Raw genomic sequence first — 18039 nt, 5'->3', positions numbered from 1 at the left:
ACTTCCCTTGGAGGAAACCCCGTCTGGAAAGAACAATCCCACTGCTAGGTCATGGATGTCCTTTTTAGTAGCTGATTTTGTAACTGTAACCTTCCTCGTTCCACCGCCTTGCTTTGTTCTTATCTGAGTGCGTGTCGTACCACTAATGTGGATCCAGCCGATTTCGATCAGTCGATTGGTCTTCATAGCATGGTCATTTCCTGTCAAATGTCTAGTGCGAGCACTTCTGCGCAAGCAGAATTTTCTGGGGACAATCTATTTTCAAGTTTTGATCTTAACTTCGAAATTAGCTCCCCTTGCCTGGACAATCCCATATTTTTATGTTTGTCCTGATTTCTTATGTACCTTCGGATTTTCATTCTGTCTCCGTGCAACGGTATGTATTTTTTCATTTCCTCTTCGGACATCAGTTGTATGACATATTGGTCAATCTGAAATCAAATAAGACACATCGATTTAGAAGATACAATCATCAAGATAATATCGGTGATATCAAGATGATATCGGTGATATCAAGATAATATCGATGATATCAAGATAATATCGGTGATATCAAGATAACATCGGTGATATTCTCATAACATACCCGTAAGTATAGGTTCGGTTCGGGCATCATAAATCTTAAGGTGGGTAACACCTGTACATTATGGCTCAGTCCCACTTTCGCGAAAAGCCGTCCAGTAAGACGGCGTAAACATTTACGGGGAGATACGTGTATATTACGGTGTATTACAGCACTGTTACGCGGTATTACGCTCTACGGCGATGTACAGTAAATTACGCCGCGTAACGTGGAATAGAGGGATATGTGTATCAAAGTTTCGTCAAGTATATACTCTTACACGTCTTAAAAATATTAATAGTACATGTAGTTATCCAATTAATTCTTTAATAAGTGCATCACATGCGTGTTCAAGAAGAGAAACCATGTGAAATGTATGGGACACCATACAAAACTTAAACAAAACTAGACATCCATGATTTGAATTTTGGATATCGATAATTCGAATTCATATCATAAATAAAAAAAATTGGATATCAATAATTTCATGTATTTTCGGATATCCGTAATTCGACTTTTGGATATCCATAATTCGAATTATTGATATATGTATAATTCATTTCTGGATATCCAAAGTTAAAAATTTGCGACATCTTGAATTGTTTCAAATTTACACAAATCCAAAATTGGAATTATGGATATCTATAATTCATTCATTGATATCCATAATTCGATTACTTATAGATATCCAAAATTAATCACTGATATCCATAGGCATAATTCAGTTATTGATATCCATAATTCAATTATTGATATTCAAAATTAATCACTGATATCCATAGGCATAATTCAATTATTGATATTCGAGATTAATCATTGATGTCCATAATTCATTTATTGATTTCAGTTATGGATATCTAGTTTTGTTAATTAATAGTGACAAGCCGCCCCATAGAAATGGAGACTCTTACTATGTCGTAGTACGATATGATTTTAAAAGTCGTACGTACAACATAGTAAGTCGTACGTACAACATAGTATGTCGTACGTACAACAAAGTAAGTCGTACGTACAACATAGTAAGTCGTACGTACAACATAGTAAATCGTACGTACAACATAGTAAGTCGTACGTACAACATAGTATGTCGTACGTACAACATAGTAAGTCGTACGTACAACATAGTAAGTCGTACGTACAACATAGTAAATCGTACGTACAACATAGTAAGTCGTACGTACGACATTTTATTTTTCTAGTGGCCCTAATACACTCCCGTAGGAAGTTTCACCGGGAACATTGTTATTATAGACGGCAATGGGACCCGTTTCATACCTCCGCCGCAGGAAGTTGGGCTGCGTATGTGCGTATAAAATGTTACTGCTACTGAGTTAAGGTGTTATCCGATTTAATAAACAGCGCTGAACATTACAGTCGTACCCAGAACACTTCGGCAGTAATTACGCTATTATATATTTCAGCTGTTAAAGTGTACCCTGAACGAAAAAATATATTTAAATATGTTATTGGTATTGATTAATAAACCAGAATGCAGAAAACTGTATCAAAATCGGCCGACCCATTACCGAGTAATTGCGATTTTTCTCGAAAACACACCTGAATACCTCGTTTTGGTGACCTCTGACCTGTGACGTCACAGGTTGAACACGATCGGAGCCGCCTTATAGGAAATATATAGAAACAAATGTGAACACGTGCCTGTAATTAATGCGAATAAGACAACAAAAATGAAAGTGCTAAATAAACTCCCTGGGTTATATTGGTGAATTAGTTAATAACAAGTGCTACCGAAACCAGGGACATATAATTTTCTTTTTAAACGGGCCATATATAACATGTAGCATCTCACTAATTTTCTCTCATAACGAGCCATATACATGTACAACATGTAACATCTTACTAATTTTCTATTATAACGGGCCAAATACAACGTGTATCATCTTATTTATTTTCTTTTATAACAGGTCGTATATAACATGTATATTTAATTTTTTTTTTATTTTAACGGGTCGTTGTAACATCAGATACTGTATATATGTCTCTGGTAACATGTATGACATTTGAATAACGGGCCGTTTATTATGAGGGCATGACCGGTTTGTTACATACAAATGTACCAGTATTGATTTCGGTTATAATACTTCTAGTAATACAAGTTTAAAATGCAATTCATACAAGATGTGAAATAAATGCTAATCATTTTGAATTTTTTATTAGCCAAAACAGCAATGATACCGTTATTTGTGATTTTTTGGGTAATTGTCCGCAATTGATAAAACGTGTCCATGAAAGATCAGTAACTCCCAGACAAGATTCATAAAGTAATTTTTCAACATCATGGGTATATATATATATATAAATGAGGTAACTTTGGTTAATTACTCTATAGACAAACCTTTGAGATACGATTTTTTTTTCGTTTGTAAGGAAAACGAAACTCACTGAATTCCAAAAATAATGTGTTTGATTTCAACAACTTGAAAATGTATTCCCTATAGTATAAACGCAATTCTTAATAAAATTCAAGCTCAATTTATGTACAACCTGTAAAAGCATGTCTTCGGAACTTTTTTGAAGTGCACAGAAACCAAACGCGTGAACTCACAAGCAATTATCGGCGTGTGCCGATTAGAACACCAGAAATCACAGACACCTGCGGTGCAGAGACAGGTGTGACGAGCTTGTGGACCGTAATTTCACACCTGGTAATTGTTTAGCGGTATACTATCCCATTCAAACTTGAGAATTTGTAATTCTCCGAACATGTTTATACATCTGTTAAGAAGTCCCTTTTTAAGTGAAGATATGACTTGCGACACGAATGGAAAGCAAAACCACAAGGATCTGGATCACTTCACAATAATGACACAATAAAAAAAAATAGCAAAAAATACATAAAATTTGAAAAAAAAATCATACACGAAAATCATTGCGAGTTTATAAGTTTTAGTATTAATTATGATTAGTCACAATGAAATAATTTGTAGGTTTTTTATCATAAAAATAGGAGCTAAAATGATGGTTTTAATAAGTAGCTACTCTGTATGCTTTATACCCGTACAGAAAGTATCAATTATATTATAATTGTTGCGAATCACTTTTATATAATTTCACTGACAACGATCGTATATAAATTATATCTTTCTCAAGCATTTAATCGTCCTTAATCCCTGAGACCATGGCATGTAAAATAAGGGATACAATCTGTATATGTAGAAGTTTGTTGTAGACTTCAACACTGATATTCATACGGGAGAGATTTAGTCTATTGTAGATCATGATGATTATAATATATTACTTTCTGAATTAAGTGTCCTTCATGACTAGAAGCAGGTTTTGTATAGAATATAACGCATGAATTTACTGTATGTGTGTTCGTCTGTTCTCACAAACCAGAGTATCCAGAACTGTTGTATTGTTGGTATGTTTATTTGAATATTAATTTGCGAATGAAATGGCACATTATTTTATATAAAAATGTTGATGCTGTGTTCCTTTCTTTGGTAATGAGTAAGAAATGGTAAACACATAACTAATATACATTTATTGGTGATTGACCGATTATTACACCAGTCTGTGTTAATCAGATTTCAGATTTCAGAGTCAATTTCACAATTTTTTTTTTAAACTTAAACTTATATTGTTGGATTCCGACTTCTTGTCGGCAATTTTCGCCAAATTCAACAACCTAAAATCTCATGTCCAGATCGTATTCAGACATGTTTGTGCTGCTACTGTTCGCACTGTCCTCTATGCTACTGGCCACCATACTTCGATGTGCGATATCTCGGCACTCGGCCAACCGATTTTGATGCGGTTTGCGACATTCTTCTTTGTGTTTACAAAGAATAACATATTCGATTATCGCTTTACGTTCAGGGTACACTTTAAAAGATACAAGAGGCCCACTGGGCCTGTATCGCTCACCTGGCTCTACACCAACTTTGACGTTGATTGAGGTCATTTCTACACATAGATTTTTTACTATGCTGATTACCTCTTTTTTTCAAATATCAGTGTATGCTTACTTTTTCATATCAATAAATTTTCTAGTCCTTCATTCCAGCATAATATTTGTCTATAATATCAGGTTTCAGAGACTGTTGGCTATCGCAAAATAATTGTTTACAGATTTATGCTGGTTTCACCCCTGTGAACATGAATGAAGGTCAGGGTTATTTATTTGAACAAACTTGGTAGCCCTACATCTCAGCATGCTACAGGCCCAATATCAAGTCCGTGGGCCTCTCAGCATGCTACAGGCCCAATATCAAGTCCCTGGGCCTCTTTGTTATTGAGAAGTCGTTGGAAGATTATAGCCTTTTTGACCCATGTGACCTTGAATGAAGGTCAAGGTTATTTCTTTGAACAAACTTTGTAGTCCTTCACACCCGTATGCTACAGGTCCAATATCAAGTCCCTGGGCCTCTTGGTTATTGGGAAGAAGTTGTTTGAATGAAAAAAATGACGCCAGACGGACCGACGGATTGACGGACGACGGACTCAGCACCACGGCAGAAGCTCACTTGCCCTTCGGGCAGGTGAGCTAATAATAGGCAACGGTGACTGTTTCTACCTGATATACATGCCGTAGGAAATTACCTGATGTAAGTAAAACATTACTTTTTATTACCGACAGTTGTTGTTATAAGAATCCGCCGATAATTTCTTTGGAACACAAATAATAGCATATATATACTAGATTTGATCAAGATCAAAACACTGGATTTCCATCTAGGAAATAATCGCAGACATTTTATCATTCTGACGAACGCTTTTGTACGTTCTACCTACGTTTTCTCTTCGTTTTCTCTTCGTTTCACTTCTTAAACCGTCATTTGATTTTGAACCGTGTCCTTGATCATAAAAATCGTTGGTCAAGGTTAAACATTCATGCTATAGATGTGCTAATCATCAAGTCTATAGGTATCAGAATATTGGAAGAAAACATTTTAAGCGTAGATTGAGGATAATATTTAATGTTGGCGAGAAAATGTTTTCCAAAGGTTTTTTTTCCGAGTTATATTTGATGATTTGACTTTCAAACGCTGCAAACACCTTCAAAATAACGTTTTCTTTCATATACAATGAAAATAAACCGTTTTAAAGATAATTTGATTTTTTTTTATTTTGTATCATTTGACCTTCGTGAATCGTGTACCTCGTACCTTGTATCGTGTTTACTGTACCGTGAATCGTGTACCTCGTACCTTGTATCGTGTTTACTGTACCGTGAATCGTGTATCTCGTACCTTGTATCGTGTTTACTGTACTGTGTATCCCGTTCCATGTATCGTGTATCCCGTATTGTATCATGTATACAGTAACATGTATCATCTATCCCGTACCGTGTATCGTGTATCCCGTACCATGTATACCGTATAACAGTGAATCGTGTGTCTCGTACCTTTTATCGTGTTAACTGAACCGTATATCTTGTATTCCATACAGTGTATCGTCTCTCCCGTACCGTGTATTGTGTATACTGTACTGTGTATCTCGTACCAAGTATCGTGTATACCATACAGTGTATCGTGTATCATGTATCATGCATACCGTACCGTGCAGCTCGTACCAAATACCGTGTATTTCGTAAAAAGTATCGTGTATACCGTACCGTGTTTTGTGTTTACTGTATCGTATATTATGTATCCCGCAAAAATATCGTGCATCCAGTACCGTGTATACCTTGCTGTGTATCGTGTATACCATACTTTTATCTTCGGGTTTTTTTGTTGTTGTTTTTTTTGATGATTTGACCTTGAAACGTTGCATACATCTTCATAAGAGCATTTTCTTCTAAAGAGAATCAAAATAAAAAAATTAAAAGAATTTGAAAATTTTGATTTTTGATTATTTGACCTCTGTGACCTTGAACGAAGGTCAAGATAAATGAAAAGTAACCAAGTTTGTAGCCCTTCGTACAAGCTATCACTGTGCTAAATATCAATTTGAATTATGGCGGGAAAACGAAAAATTTTCAAAGTGCCATTTCTTCTTCATTTTTCATCGCACGACCATAAAACTTGCACAGTTCATCTTCATCAATCACGCACTTTAAAATGTAATTAAAAAAAACCTCATTTTGAATTTTAAAAGTTTTACCTCGATTTGAACTCGTTCTGGGACATTGACATGCATGTTAGAGAGAAAAGTATGTCCTGTCTATGAACTACAAGATGCACTGATAGTTTAAGGGAAAAAACGATAGAAAGATTTTTTTCAAATTTTGATTTTTTTTATTTGACCTTGAATGAAGGTCAAGGTCAATGAAAAGTAATAAGTTTTGTAGCCACTCGCATATGCTATTGTTGTGCCAAAAATCAAGTCTATAGGTGTATAGATGACGGAAGAGAAGCATTTTTGCCTGAATTTTGAATTTTGGCGGGAAAAACTTTTAACTTTTCAAAGTGCCATATCTCCGTAATTTTTTATCCGATTACCAAAATATTTACACTCTCCTTCTCAGTGGTCCATGCTCTTTCATATGAGATGAAAAAAATAGTTACAGGTACGGTTAAAAGTCAAATGATCAGTTAAAGAAGGGAAGCGAAGAGAAAACGAATAGAAATCGTAGGTAAAACGTACAAAAGCGTCCGTCAGAACGAACGCATGTCTGCGATCTTTTCCTAGCTGGAAATCTCGTGCTTTGATCCTGATCAAATCTAGTTATTATTATTATTATTATCCATCTGTCGGAAGTCGCGTGAACGTATAAAATTTAGGTTCACTGAGAATAAAACAATTGTCATTGTCACACATGTATATTGAACATACACATTTCAAGTTAGCGACTAACGTCGCCATACAATAACATCGCCACACACGTGGATAATGTTTACACGAGTGCTAACAGTTTTCGGAGATATATCTCGGTGCTTCTTATTTCGAATTTTGAGGGCAATCAATCAGTAATAAAAAGTAGCTGCATCATATATCATTTGAAGCGTGTAGGTCCGCCGCCATTTCGGGGATGACGGGATGTAGGCCTAGCTACATGATTATATCATTTACATCACTCATGATCCGCATGTGACATTTCACTAGACCTATTCATTAGAAGGAAAATAAAATAGGCCTATGTACATAATCACTTACCTTCTGATCCCGTAATATATCACTTGCAACCCCAAGCGAGTCCACATAATCGTAAAACGAGTCTTCCGTCATTCTCAGCCTTTACCATTACGTGCCGAAAACCGTGCGATTGTCGTAACAAGAAAAAAAATCTCGAAAAAACAAGAAAAAAAAACTCGAAAAAACAAGAAAAAATTCTACACGAGAAATAAACTCGCATATATACGAGAAAGAAACTCGTATATACGAGAAATAATCCCGTATATACTCGTATATACGAGAAATAATCTCGTATATACGAGAAAAAATCTCGTATATACGAGAAATAAACTCGTATATACGAGAAATAATCTCGTATATACGAGAAATAAACTCGTATATACGAGAAATAATCTCGTTATTACGAGAAATAAACTCGTATATACGAGAAATAATCTCGTTATTACGAGAAATAAACTCGTATATACGAGAAATAAACTCGTATATACGAGAAATAATCTCGTTATTACGAGAAATAAACTCGTATATACGAGAAATAATCTCGTTATTACGAGAAATAATCTCGTATATACGAGAAATAAACTCGTATATACGAGAAATAATCTCGTTATTACGAGAAATAATCTCGTATATACGAGAAAGAAACTCGTATATACGAGATTTTTTATTTATTTTTTAATGATACCAACTAAGTCTATTTTTTTCATTGGTCCTATTCGGCTTCCGTACTAGCACGATAACTTTAAGATAAGTTAATTTTGTTTATACATTTTACGACGAGATATGTTTCGTGTCTTGTTTAGAAGACAGTACAGTAAATTTAAGGGTGATATCTAGAAAATTAAGGTCATGGTATGTTGTTGATTTCAGAATTGTAGCTAAGCATGCTGGTCATAGAGACCTTTCAGATTTAACGTTTTAAAATGATTCTCCTCTGTAGCAGTTAAATATAAATAAGAGAGGGCCCCGGACTAGTGCGGGACGGTTTCTGCATATTGAGGACGTCGACATGACACACTGAGCCACCAAATACACTTGGACGGGGTTATGGAGCGTTCCGACATTGGCACAGATAATGCACACGACTATAACAGCTGTTTTTATAGCTTGCACTGAAATAAAATTTAAATACCTAACGGCTTCTCACAGTTGAACATTCAGTTATAGAGTGGTTTAATACATAAATTGGACGTCTAAGGGACATTTCAAAAGGGGATATTGACTGAACGATTCAAACTCGAACGTTTGAGGTGAATATTGAATAAAAGCAATACATGGTATATTATTCTAATTTTGTACATGTCTAAAGAAAATATAATCTTCCGGACTAAATTAATTCATTTTTTCCTGTTATGTCTTAATATTTCCACGAATCGTGTATTAAAATTTCCGTCATTGATCAATATTTGTTGTATTTGCTTATATATTATCGATTTTCGATACCGACATCAGCATTTCGTACTTTGATTATGTTTAACAGTTTAGAGGCAGATATCTAGCTGTTTACCTTATCAGGGGTCGCGATGGCCGAGTGGTTAAGGTGTCCCGACACTTTATCACTAGCCCTCCACCTCTCGGTTGCGAGTTCGAAACCTACGTTGGACAGTTAATTGCCAGGTACTGACCGTAGGCCAGTGATTTTTCTCTGGGTACTCCAGCTTTCCTCCACCTCGAAACCAGGTATGCCCTTAAATGACCCTGGACACTTAAACAAAAATAAACCAAAAACAAAACTAAGTGTACCTTACCACTCTGTGAAAGTCATACGGCGGGGTTTTCTGAAGACGATAGGGTTACACGTATTCCTGTTCATTAAGATTTGACAACTCGAAAATGATGGTAAGCTGGAGATACATAATAGGATAATTTAAAGAAAAGCCAATGACATGAATCCTGTCTGATGTCTTTATAAAGGTTTTTGTACATCTCAATTTTATTTAACTTCATGCGAAGTCTTACAGATATGACAAGAACATGTATATATACTTTTAAAAGTTGATGATTTTTTAATGACAGCTTCAAACGTGCCTTTTCCAAGTCAATGTCCTAATATATAAATCTGAATAAAATCTATTTTAAATCGATTATGAATACATATTTCAATATTTCTAAATCTTTTAAGGCAATATTACACACGTGTATTGAAAAAGTAATGACGTTGAAGTCGAACTCGTAAAGGACGTAGATAAAATAAAAACAAAGAATATAGGGCACTGGTCGATAATATACTTGATGACTAGGGCTAAGTCAAGGCGATACGATTTGTTCGAAAATAATTCGGACCCCCTGAGCGAACTTTTAAAGGTTCTCAAGGTTTGCAAATTACGTTTTCTTCTCGTATGTTTGTTTTGATAGTTTAATTGGAATATATACATTTTCCGCTCTGTCAGAAGGCCTTTGACTGACACCGTTGTTTTTTAACACGTGGAATAGGACACTTTTATCGGTTGCGTGCTGCACGCTAGAGAAACGTGACACCTGCTTGACTAAGTTGCTCTGCCGTGATCTTGTATATATTCACGCCAAAAAGGTCTTTAATACAGCCTTTTCATGTTAATGAATCCTTGATCTATTATTGTATAATTCTGTCTTATTATAGTTAAGTCACGCCGTCAGCACGTGCTCATATTCGTCTGCTTTAAGTCAGCAATATTAGACTAGCAATATTTTGTGAGATTTTATATTGATCTCAGTTGAAAATCAACCGTGTTTTTAATTTACGTTTTATTTTTACCCAAGTTTCGTCAATATTCCTTAACTTGAGAAAATTTGTCCATTTTTGATATTCCTTTCTGAAGCATTACGGAATTAAGGAACTTCCTGAACCTTTCCCTTATCTCCAATGACATTGTATATTAAGGAACGTTTATAACACCGTGGTCTGACACGGAAAATGATCAATGCAAACTGCCATCCATTTTGTGACGTAAAATCCTACCGAATTGTATTGTTGGAAATTCAAAAATGGTTTCTCTTTTAGCTGAAGAGTGACTCTGATGTAACCTGCTGCCTGCAATGAATCACTCAGAAAAAAGGTTACTCGCTGTCGGTGTATTTGATAGAAATATGATTTTGAACCGGTTGTCATACGTTATAATATCCGTGAAATGTTGATCACGAAACAACACGAGGTTTGTTTTCAGTAACGCCCCGATACTCGAGGGAATTTTTTTACCGGTATTGTACAACAGATCACGCAAGAAAAACATTTTAATGGGTTTTAGATGCCCAGCAGCTGTTGTCTGTAGCGCGCCTCTCCACATGGACTCAGGAATATGTTCTGTACTTATTGAACCCATTGATCGAACTTACTGATCATGATAACGCACAATCTACATTAACTCCGCATAGCTGATCAGGATTTACGAAATAAGATAAAATTACGAAAGAGGCCTTCATTATTTACTGCTAACTTTCCATTCTTTTACGTGAATGACTTATTTGTAGATATGACATTGAAAGTCGAATTCTGTAAAGAACCCTCTTGTGATTTAAGACGGATTCTGCCAACTGCACCCCACAGTGTGATGGTATGAGGTGACTATCTTCTCGTCTGCTGCTAATGGTATTTGAAGGATTCAGAAAGATGCAGGTTTATGAACACAATGGAATATGCATAAATTGTGTGCGACATCGACGGATGTGAATCTATTCAAATCCAGGAATGTCACGTAAGATTTAGTCCTTTGCATCGGCCTCGATGTTAATCCACTTTCCTGTCATGTTTGTTATTTTGAGGTCGAATTATGGTGTTGATAAAACCTAGGTCGGTATTATCTAATTGTTTTAATTCATCCCCTGACTGCAAATCTTTCGCATCTTCATTGAATCTTTTAATCCAGCAGTTTCTTTCAACACGCCCATGATTTGCCTATAGTCAGAGAAATATAGCAAAGCGGAAGGTAATGTTATTGCAACAGGGTTAATGAATTGGTTTTGTTTAGTCGCTGGGTTTATCGCCGCATGGATTGGCATGGTCATTTTGAGTGGGGGGTCTCCTGTAGTAGCTGATGGCCACCTCACTGATCAATACACGAAAGGTCTGGCGAATGCCATCCAGAGCAATAAGGGTAAAGTGTCATGTCCAAGGATACAACCACAACAGCACAGACCAGCCCTATTACATGGCTGCCTCGCCGGCGTTTAAACCGGTTCAGCTTTTGCGGCCCTTACAGTTATTGAGACAGACTTACACTTTTTTTCAACAGACACCATTAGGACATATAATTTTACTGTTAGAGGGACATGAAAAAAGGAATTTTAAATCCAGCTTACTGTCACTATGTCTTACTGAATTTAATTTCACAAATACGGTGAACTGAGATTTCAATTATTTTAAGATGCAAAACATCTTCCCTTTGCGTTCATATTAAAAAAGTGCACGAGGTCGTGAAGAATTTTTTTACAAAGAGACATCAAAGCATTCAGTGCAAATTATTCATACAGGAAAATCAAATTTCAGCGTAGATGTTTATGATTTATAAAACTGTAAATACATATTGGTATGTTGATGTAGCATGCCTCGGGACATTCAGAGAATAGCTCAACATTAAGGATATAGAAGGGGTTGTATTGTGGAATGTGTTCCCCTTTGGTCGGCTGACAGAGTACCAAAATTTGTCCCCATGATCTTTATCACGCATGCGCGACCTTTAACACGTATCAGCGACTATGATTGATGTTGTCTGTTGTTGATTTCAGCCTTACTCTGTTCTCAGTATATTAAAGGGTCTATTTTATGAAAATGTTCAATAGGGCATCATGTCTATACAGATAGCCGCGATTGACTGTCAACCACTTTAGAAGGACAAATTACACATTAGTGCCAAAAGCCTTCCGCTCCAAATAGTGCACATATTAAAGTTTTATATTTACGATAATAAGGGCTCAATACACAGGCTATATTTCTTGTAAATACTTCTGTATTTAGTTTAAGAACGTCAAAAGGTGAATCCCACTGCATGAGGTCGTATACGTTTTAATAACATTTCTTATTTATAAATATTTACAGATTAATCGGAGCGAACGTAAGCCCTGGGTAATACGGATATCGAAATGATTCCTCTTTGTCAATGGAGAAGTCTCGGTACAAACGTAAACGAGAGCTTTCATATATCCCATATAAAAATATTGATATAGCGGTTGCATTCGTTTCAAATTTATATTGCCTGTTGATATTGCTGTTTATCGTATTATATTTACCATTGTATGGCACTGCCACTATATAACCCTACCAATTCAGTTGCGAGTTCACCAGCCTATGAACTGCCAACAGGAAGTGATATCAGCTACTGGAAAGCGCGGGGAATTTTAATTTGAAAATTTCAAAACAAAAATCGCATGACAAATAAAAAAATCGCAGATGGTAAATATAAGAATTGAACGGCTTTCAGTTGGCATTCATAGTCAATATGGTGAATCTATCTATCTATCTATCTATCTATCTATCTATCTATCTATCTACAATTGTATTTATAACTTGTGCTGAAATATTAAAAAATTGAGGTTATCAAACTTTGAACATGAGTTAAATAGTTCCATATATCCCCTATGATTGCCGTGTTTATAAAACACATAATATTTAGTTTTTGTTGTTTTTATTATTTTTTAAATTTCACTAGACACCGTAAATTCTTCGTTTTCATACCTATCATTGCACATTATAGCACACATTTTAAACACTACCTTTTGGATAATGTTGGAAATATTTGCAATGCCACTGAATTACAAAGCGGTAAAATTCTATGGCGCCGTTTTGAACCCATATTAATGGATAAACATTTTATAAAACAAAAACAATACACAGAGGAAGACGTTTCAAGAGTAACATGGCTTTCTAGTTGTATAATTCAATCGGATTCAGTTGACGAAGAAACCATTAATCAAGAATAATTGAAAGGAAAACGGTCCAATATGACAAATAGATATGACGGTAGAGCCGGGTGACAATTCTATCATTTCAGCTGGCTAGAGAGTGTAGTTGAAATAGCTCTTAAGTATTATTTTGGAAAACCTTGAGTCAGTTAATGACAATAATTATAGTTATCATCATGGCGGGTAGGTATATGGAAAATTGAGCAACCTTGAAATATCGGATTTGATACCTTTAGCACACGGGAAGAAATTAAGAGGTACTAAATAAAATCTTCTCTTATTTACTATTCCTCATAAACTAATATTTAAAGCTGATGTCTTGTTTTTCAAATTGGATGGGCATTTTTTCTTCATTACATCCTTTCAATGAATATAACTGACATCTTAAGCGTTTTACAACCCACTGAACATGGCGACAATATTTCTTATGAGAAATTCCTGTCTAATTTGCCGACCCCTTCCAGTGTAAATATATATGACTGTTAAATGAGGTGTGAACAGAGATAGAAATCTCTTCTCTTACTCATCTATGAGTCTATCACCCAGGGAATATCTTCATCAGCCATCACAATCCATCATAGTGTATAATCAACTGTGAATGGGCAATGATAGAAATATTGATAGAAGCGAAATATGTACTTTCGTAGGAACTTTGTATAGATCTACAATATTAGTTGGTATGAACTATGAAGGTAGTATGAGCGTACAATTAAATTCTCAGATTCAAATTTCTCTGGTATCCTGAGGGAAATGTATCAATATTTCTCTTGTTAGCGGGGTTTATCTTGTTAGGAAAACTATTTCCTTGCCTGTTAGTAGTGTTTGTTAGTTGGCAATAAATTTAAAGATGATTGAAGCCAACGGAGAGTAGGCAAGGATCCAGATAGTTCGTTGTAGCATGGTTGATCTTAATGCTTCTTGATATTTGAAGAATATCAGTATTCTTTTTTCAAAATGCCATCCACTCGTTACTTTGGCTGTGTTTGCTAATTAGGAACGATTTTGATCAAATAATATCTTTAAGGTATATATAGAACGTGTGAAATAATTGATTTCGCTATGAGCTATTCAGCGTTGTTTCACTACATGTTTTTAAATCCGCGCTGACAAAATTGCTAAGGTAGGAAGCATATGCAGCAACCTTTCATTTGATTCTTGAATTATTGTCTTTGAATGTTAATAGCGTTTATGTCATTAATAACTGCCATTTGTAATCAGTATACCTCCGACAATAACGAGCTGATGATGATATTTTTAGATTGTTGACTCGTTTCGCTGTGAAAATGAAAAGTCGTTACGTACTGAGGAAAATAACAAAGGTAATAGAAACGTCACACAATGAAGTCCCCGTTGTCATGGCAGCCGTAATTTTACGGCAATCGAAGATGAACATACGGAAAATTACATAACAGATGTCTTAGCATTATTGGCATAAACGACACTTGGTCAAATCTCAAAGTCTTCGGGATCGGATAAGGAAAACGTTCAGGACATTACCACTAAAAAAACTAAAACAAAAAACAAAAACAAAAAACAAATGAAAAATGAAAAAGATCATTGTCCAAAATGTTTCTATCAGGCAGCAGGCAATTTTGTCTAGATACATTTGCATCTTACTAAAATTGTTCCAAGGGGAACATCTTCTTACGCAATTAAACAGACATATCTCTCTATACTTCCAAATTTCCAACTTCGCATCCTTTGACAAGGACATAGACTCTTTTCTTGTCTTTATCTTGGCTCTCCCAATGTCTACTCAAAAAAGATTCAGAAATAGAACGCCAACGCATATTACATCGACGAAAAATCCCCAGTTGTGCAAGGATGATATTAAATCTCCTAAGATGATCAACATGCAGCAGGATAAACCGACCATTGTTTTTTCATTGTCCTCATAGACCTCTACCATTCATCTCTTCGGTTATGGTAATGCACTAATCCTCCAGGACCAAGATGGGGTATTTAAGACAGGTTGCCGTGATGATACGAAGCTTTCGCTGGGAGGCATTCTGGTAGAATATATTGGCTAGGTGTCGTCATGGCGACAATTAAGTGGAAGAGTACTCTTATTATGGCCCATGGGTAATGTCATTAGAACGGATGTCTTTCAAAAACATGCATAAAGCAAAAAAAAAAAAAAAAAAACATAACAAATTAACGAAGAAACAAACAAATAAACATATCAACACCTCTACTACACGTGTCTTGTGTTGTCTTTCCTCTCTGTGTCTTGTTTGGCATACCGATTTTACAGCAGAGTACAATTCGTCAAGCTGATGTAAACTTCGAATTAGCGAACAATTTAATTACATTCATTGTAAATTTTATCTGCTTCTATTTCTTGCTAAATGTACCTTTAGGACAATCAAGAGGTTCTTTCCGAGTCATTAAAACGTGTGACCTGACGTAATGTCAGTCAAGTGTATGGTGGTTAAGCCGTTCACTCTTCCAGTCGCCAATATATTGTAATGAGTAGGGATACGTGTTAATGACTTCAGGATTGTGAAAGGAGGAAAACACGAAACAATGAATCTACTTAACATATGGGGAACACAATATTAAGTGATTCGATCTGCTCGTTTCTAATATAATGTAGGCAATTTACCCAGAATGTAAACATGAAATTATATTGTAATGATCAGGACTACGTGTTAATGACCTCACGAATGTGGAACGAACAAAAACTGAAAGAATGAGTCTTCTTTACATATTGGGAATACAATACTGAATTATTAGTTTTGATCATTTCCAATAAAATGTAGATATACAATTATAACAAGATGGACGAAGTTAATATGTATATAAAATCATGCAGTCGATCGATATACATACCTAAAGCTTCAATATAATTTAGCCACCAATTATTTGGTCGCCCCACTAACAGTTTCTAATTGACAATAATGCCGCATTTTTTAAAGATCATTTTTGACAGCTGGGCACCGGTTACTATTCACGCTGTTACTGCTTACATGTTGTCTAAGCATCACCCAAAAAGTGTCCGACTGGCGGAATAGACTTGTTTTATACCAGGACGATCTTTTTATTTCCACTATCGAATGAGAAAAAAAAAACATAGTGATCTGCCCAGCTAGATGATAAGATTTCTCCCAGAAGTATGGGCTGCGGTAGCTCAGTCGATTAGAACGTCAGGCTTTTCAACCTCAGAAATCCGAGGTACGTTGTTCGACACTCCCTGTCCAGGCGTTTTATGCTTCTCGAGAAGCTAAGAAAGGGATCGGTCTTTGCTGTTGTGGCGTGGTTGTATCCTTGGACAAACACTTTTCCTTATTGCTCTAGATGACTTACGACAGGCCTCCCGTATCCTGTTCAGTAATGTATCTACCAGCTACTACATGGAGAGCACGCCTCAAAATGGCCCTGGTAATTGACAGGGCGATGAATTCAACAAACAAACACATCTCCGAAGTCCTATAACATTGTGCCCATTATATATTATATTTATACATTTCTAAATATCTTTTCAGGAAAAATATTTAAATGTATTCGTATGTATTCGTACCTAGTACGCCTTATTGAATTAACTTTTCTTTGTAATCTGCTTCGTGAAATATAGTGCACACCAAAACGCCGATTTAAAGCCGCTGTTTTGCATTTAAGGATTGTATGCTACTTTGGTCGATTTCATGGTGTGATGAATTGAGTTGCTCTTGCGTCTTGTGACAAAAAATATTGAAAGCAACATTCAATCCTTATATTGCAGTTAACACGCATTGAACAATCTTACAAGTCTTCAGTTACTAGAATCTGGTGAAAGTTTAATGGTTGATGTTAAAAGAAATAGCCAGTCATCAGATGATGACCAAGCAGTACTACTAAGACGAAAATGCGATTATGCAAGACACTTACCATAAAACAATATAAAAAACTAGCATCATTAAAATTCATTATGAAAACGAATAATTACTAGACTGTGTTCTCTAGTTGTCTCCCGCTTCGATACAAACTGAACAGCCATCTTTACGAAACATGTTACAGAGTTGGTTGTGACTTTACGAAACTCATAAACTAAAAGCTTTCTTTACTAAATGTTTACCGATAGTTCTTTATGATCGATTGAACTTCCTTGCATACATTGATCCAAATAGAGGTGTTATTTCGACCGCCTATCACACAGGAACCTGACACGAATGTTTTATTCCCAGTCCACTGCCCACTCGTACGATTTACAGCATCAGGATGTTGATTGTAAATGGGCATATTTATACTAAACTAGGCATCAATCTTCGGGCGGGAATAAGGGATTTTAGCAGTTTTTTTGTTGAAAATCGCACTTAAATTCTCAGAATCTGAGGTCCATGTCGAATGTACATTTGGGTTGGGTGTTTTTCATACGGGTAGATTGATGTTAATCTGGTTAAATTCATGGACATATGAAACCGATTGGTAGTTTCATTGGGTCCAACTTAAGTAGAAATTGAAATATATATAAGATTAATACAATGTTACGCTTATGTGTGGCATTATGTCGTAGATTGTACAAAACACGCATACAATATTATTACATTTCTAAACAAATTGAGTGTAAGATACAGTAGAGCTGAAAA

The 18039-nt window shown here is 35.6% G+C and overlaps 1 protein-coding gene across 1 annotated transcript in view; it reads right to left on the bottom strand.

The window, feature by feature from the left end:
• Window positions 1-203: 203 nt before the first annotated feature.
• Window positions 204-18039, bottom strand: part of LOC117330166 — a 29003-nt gene continuing 11167 nt past the window's right edge. The window contains exon 4 of the mRNA XM_033888387.1: window positions 204-431. Within this exon, the coding sequence (XP_033744278.1) occupies window positions 204-431 (228 nt within the window). The remainder of the gene's footprint in view (window positions 432-18039) is intronic.

Source organism: Pecten maximus, chromosome 6 (assembly GCF_902652985.1).
Source record: "Pecten maximus chromosome 6, xPecMax1.1, whole genome shotgun sequence".
Lineage (NCBI taxonomy): Eukaryota > Metazoa > Mollusca > Bivalvia > Pectinida > Pectinidae > Pecten > Pecten maximus.
The sequence above is the reverse complement of the archived record's forward strand: the minus strand, read 5'-3'. Positions and strand labels throughout refer to the sequence as shown.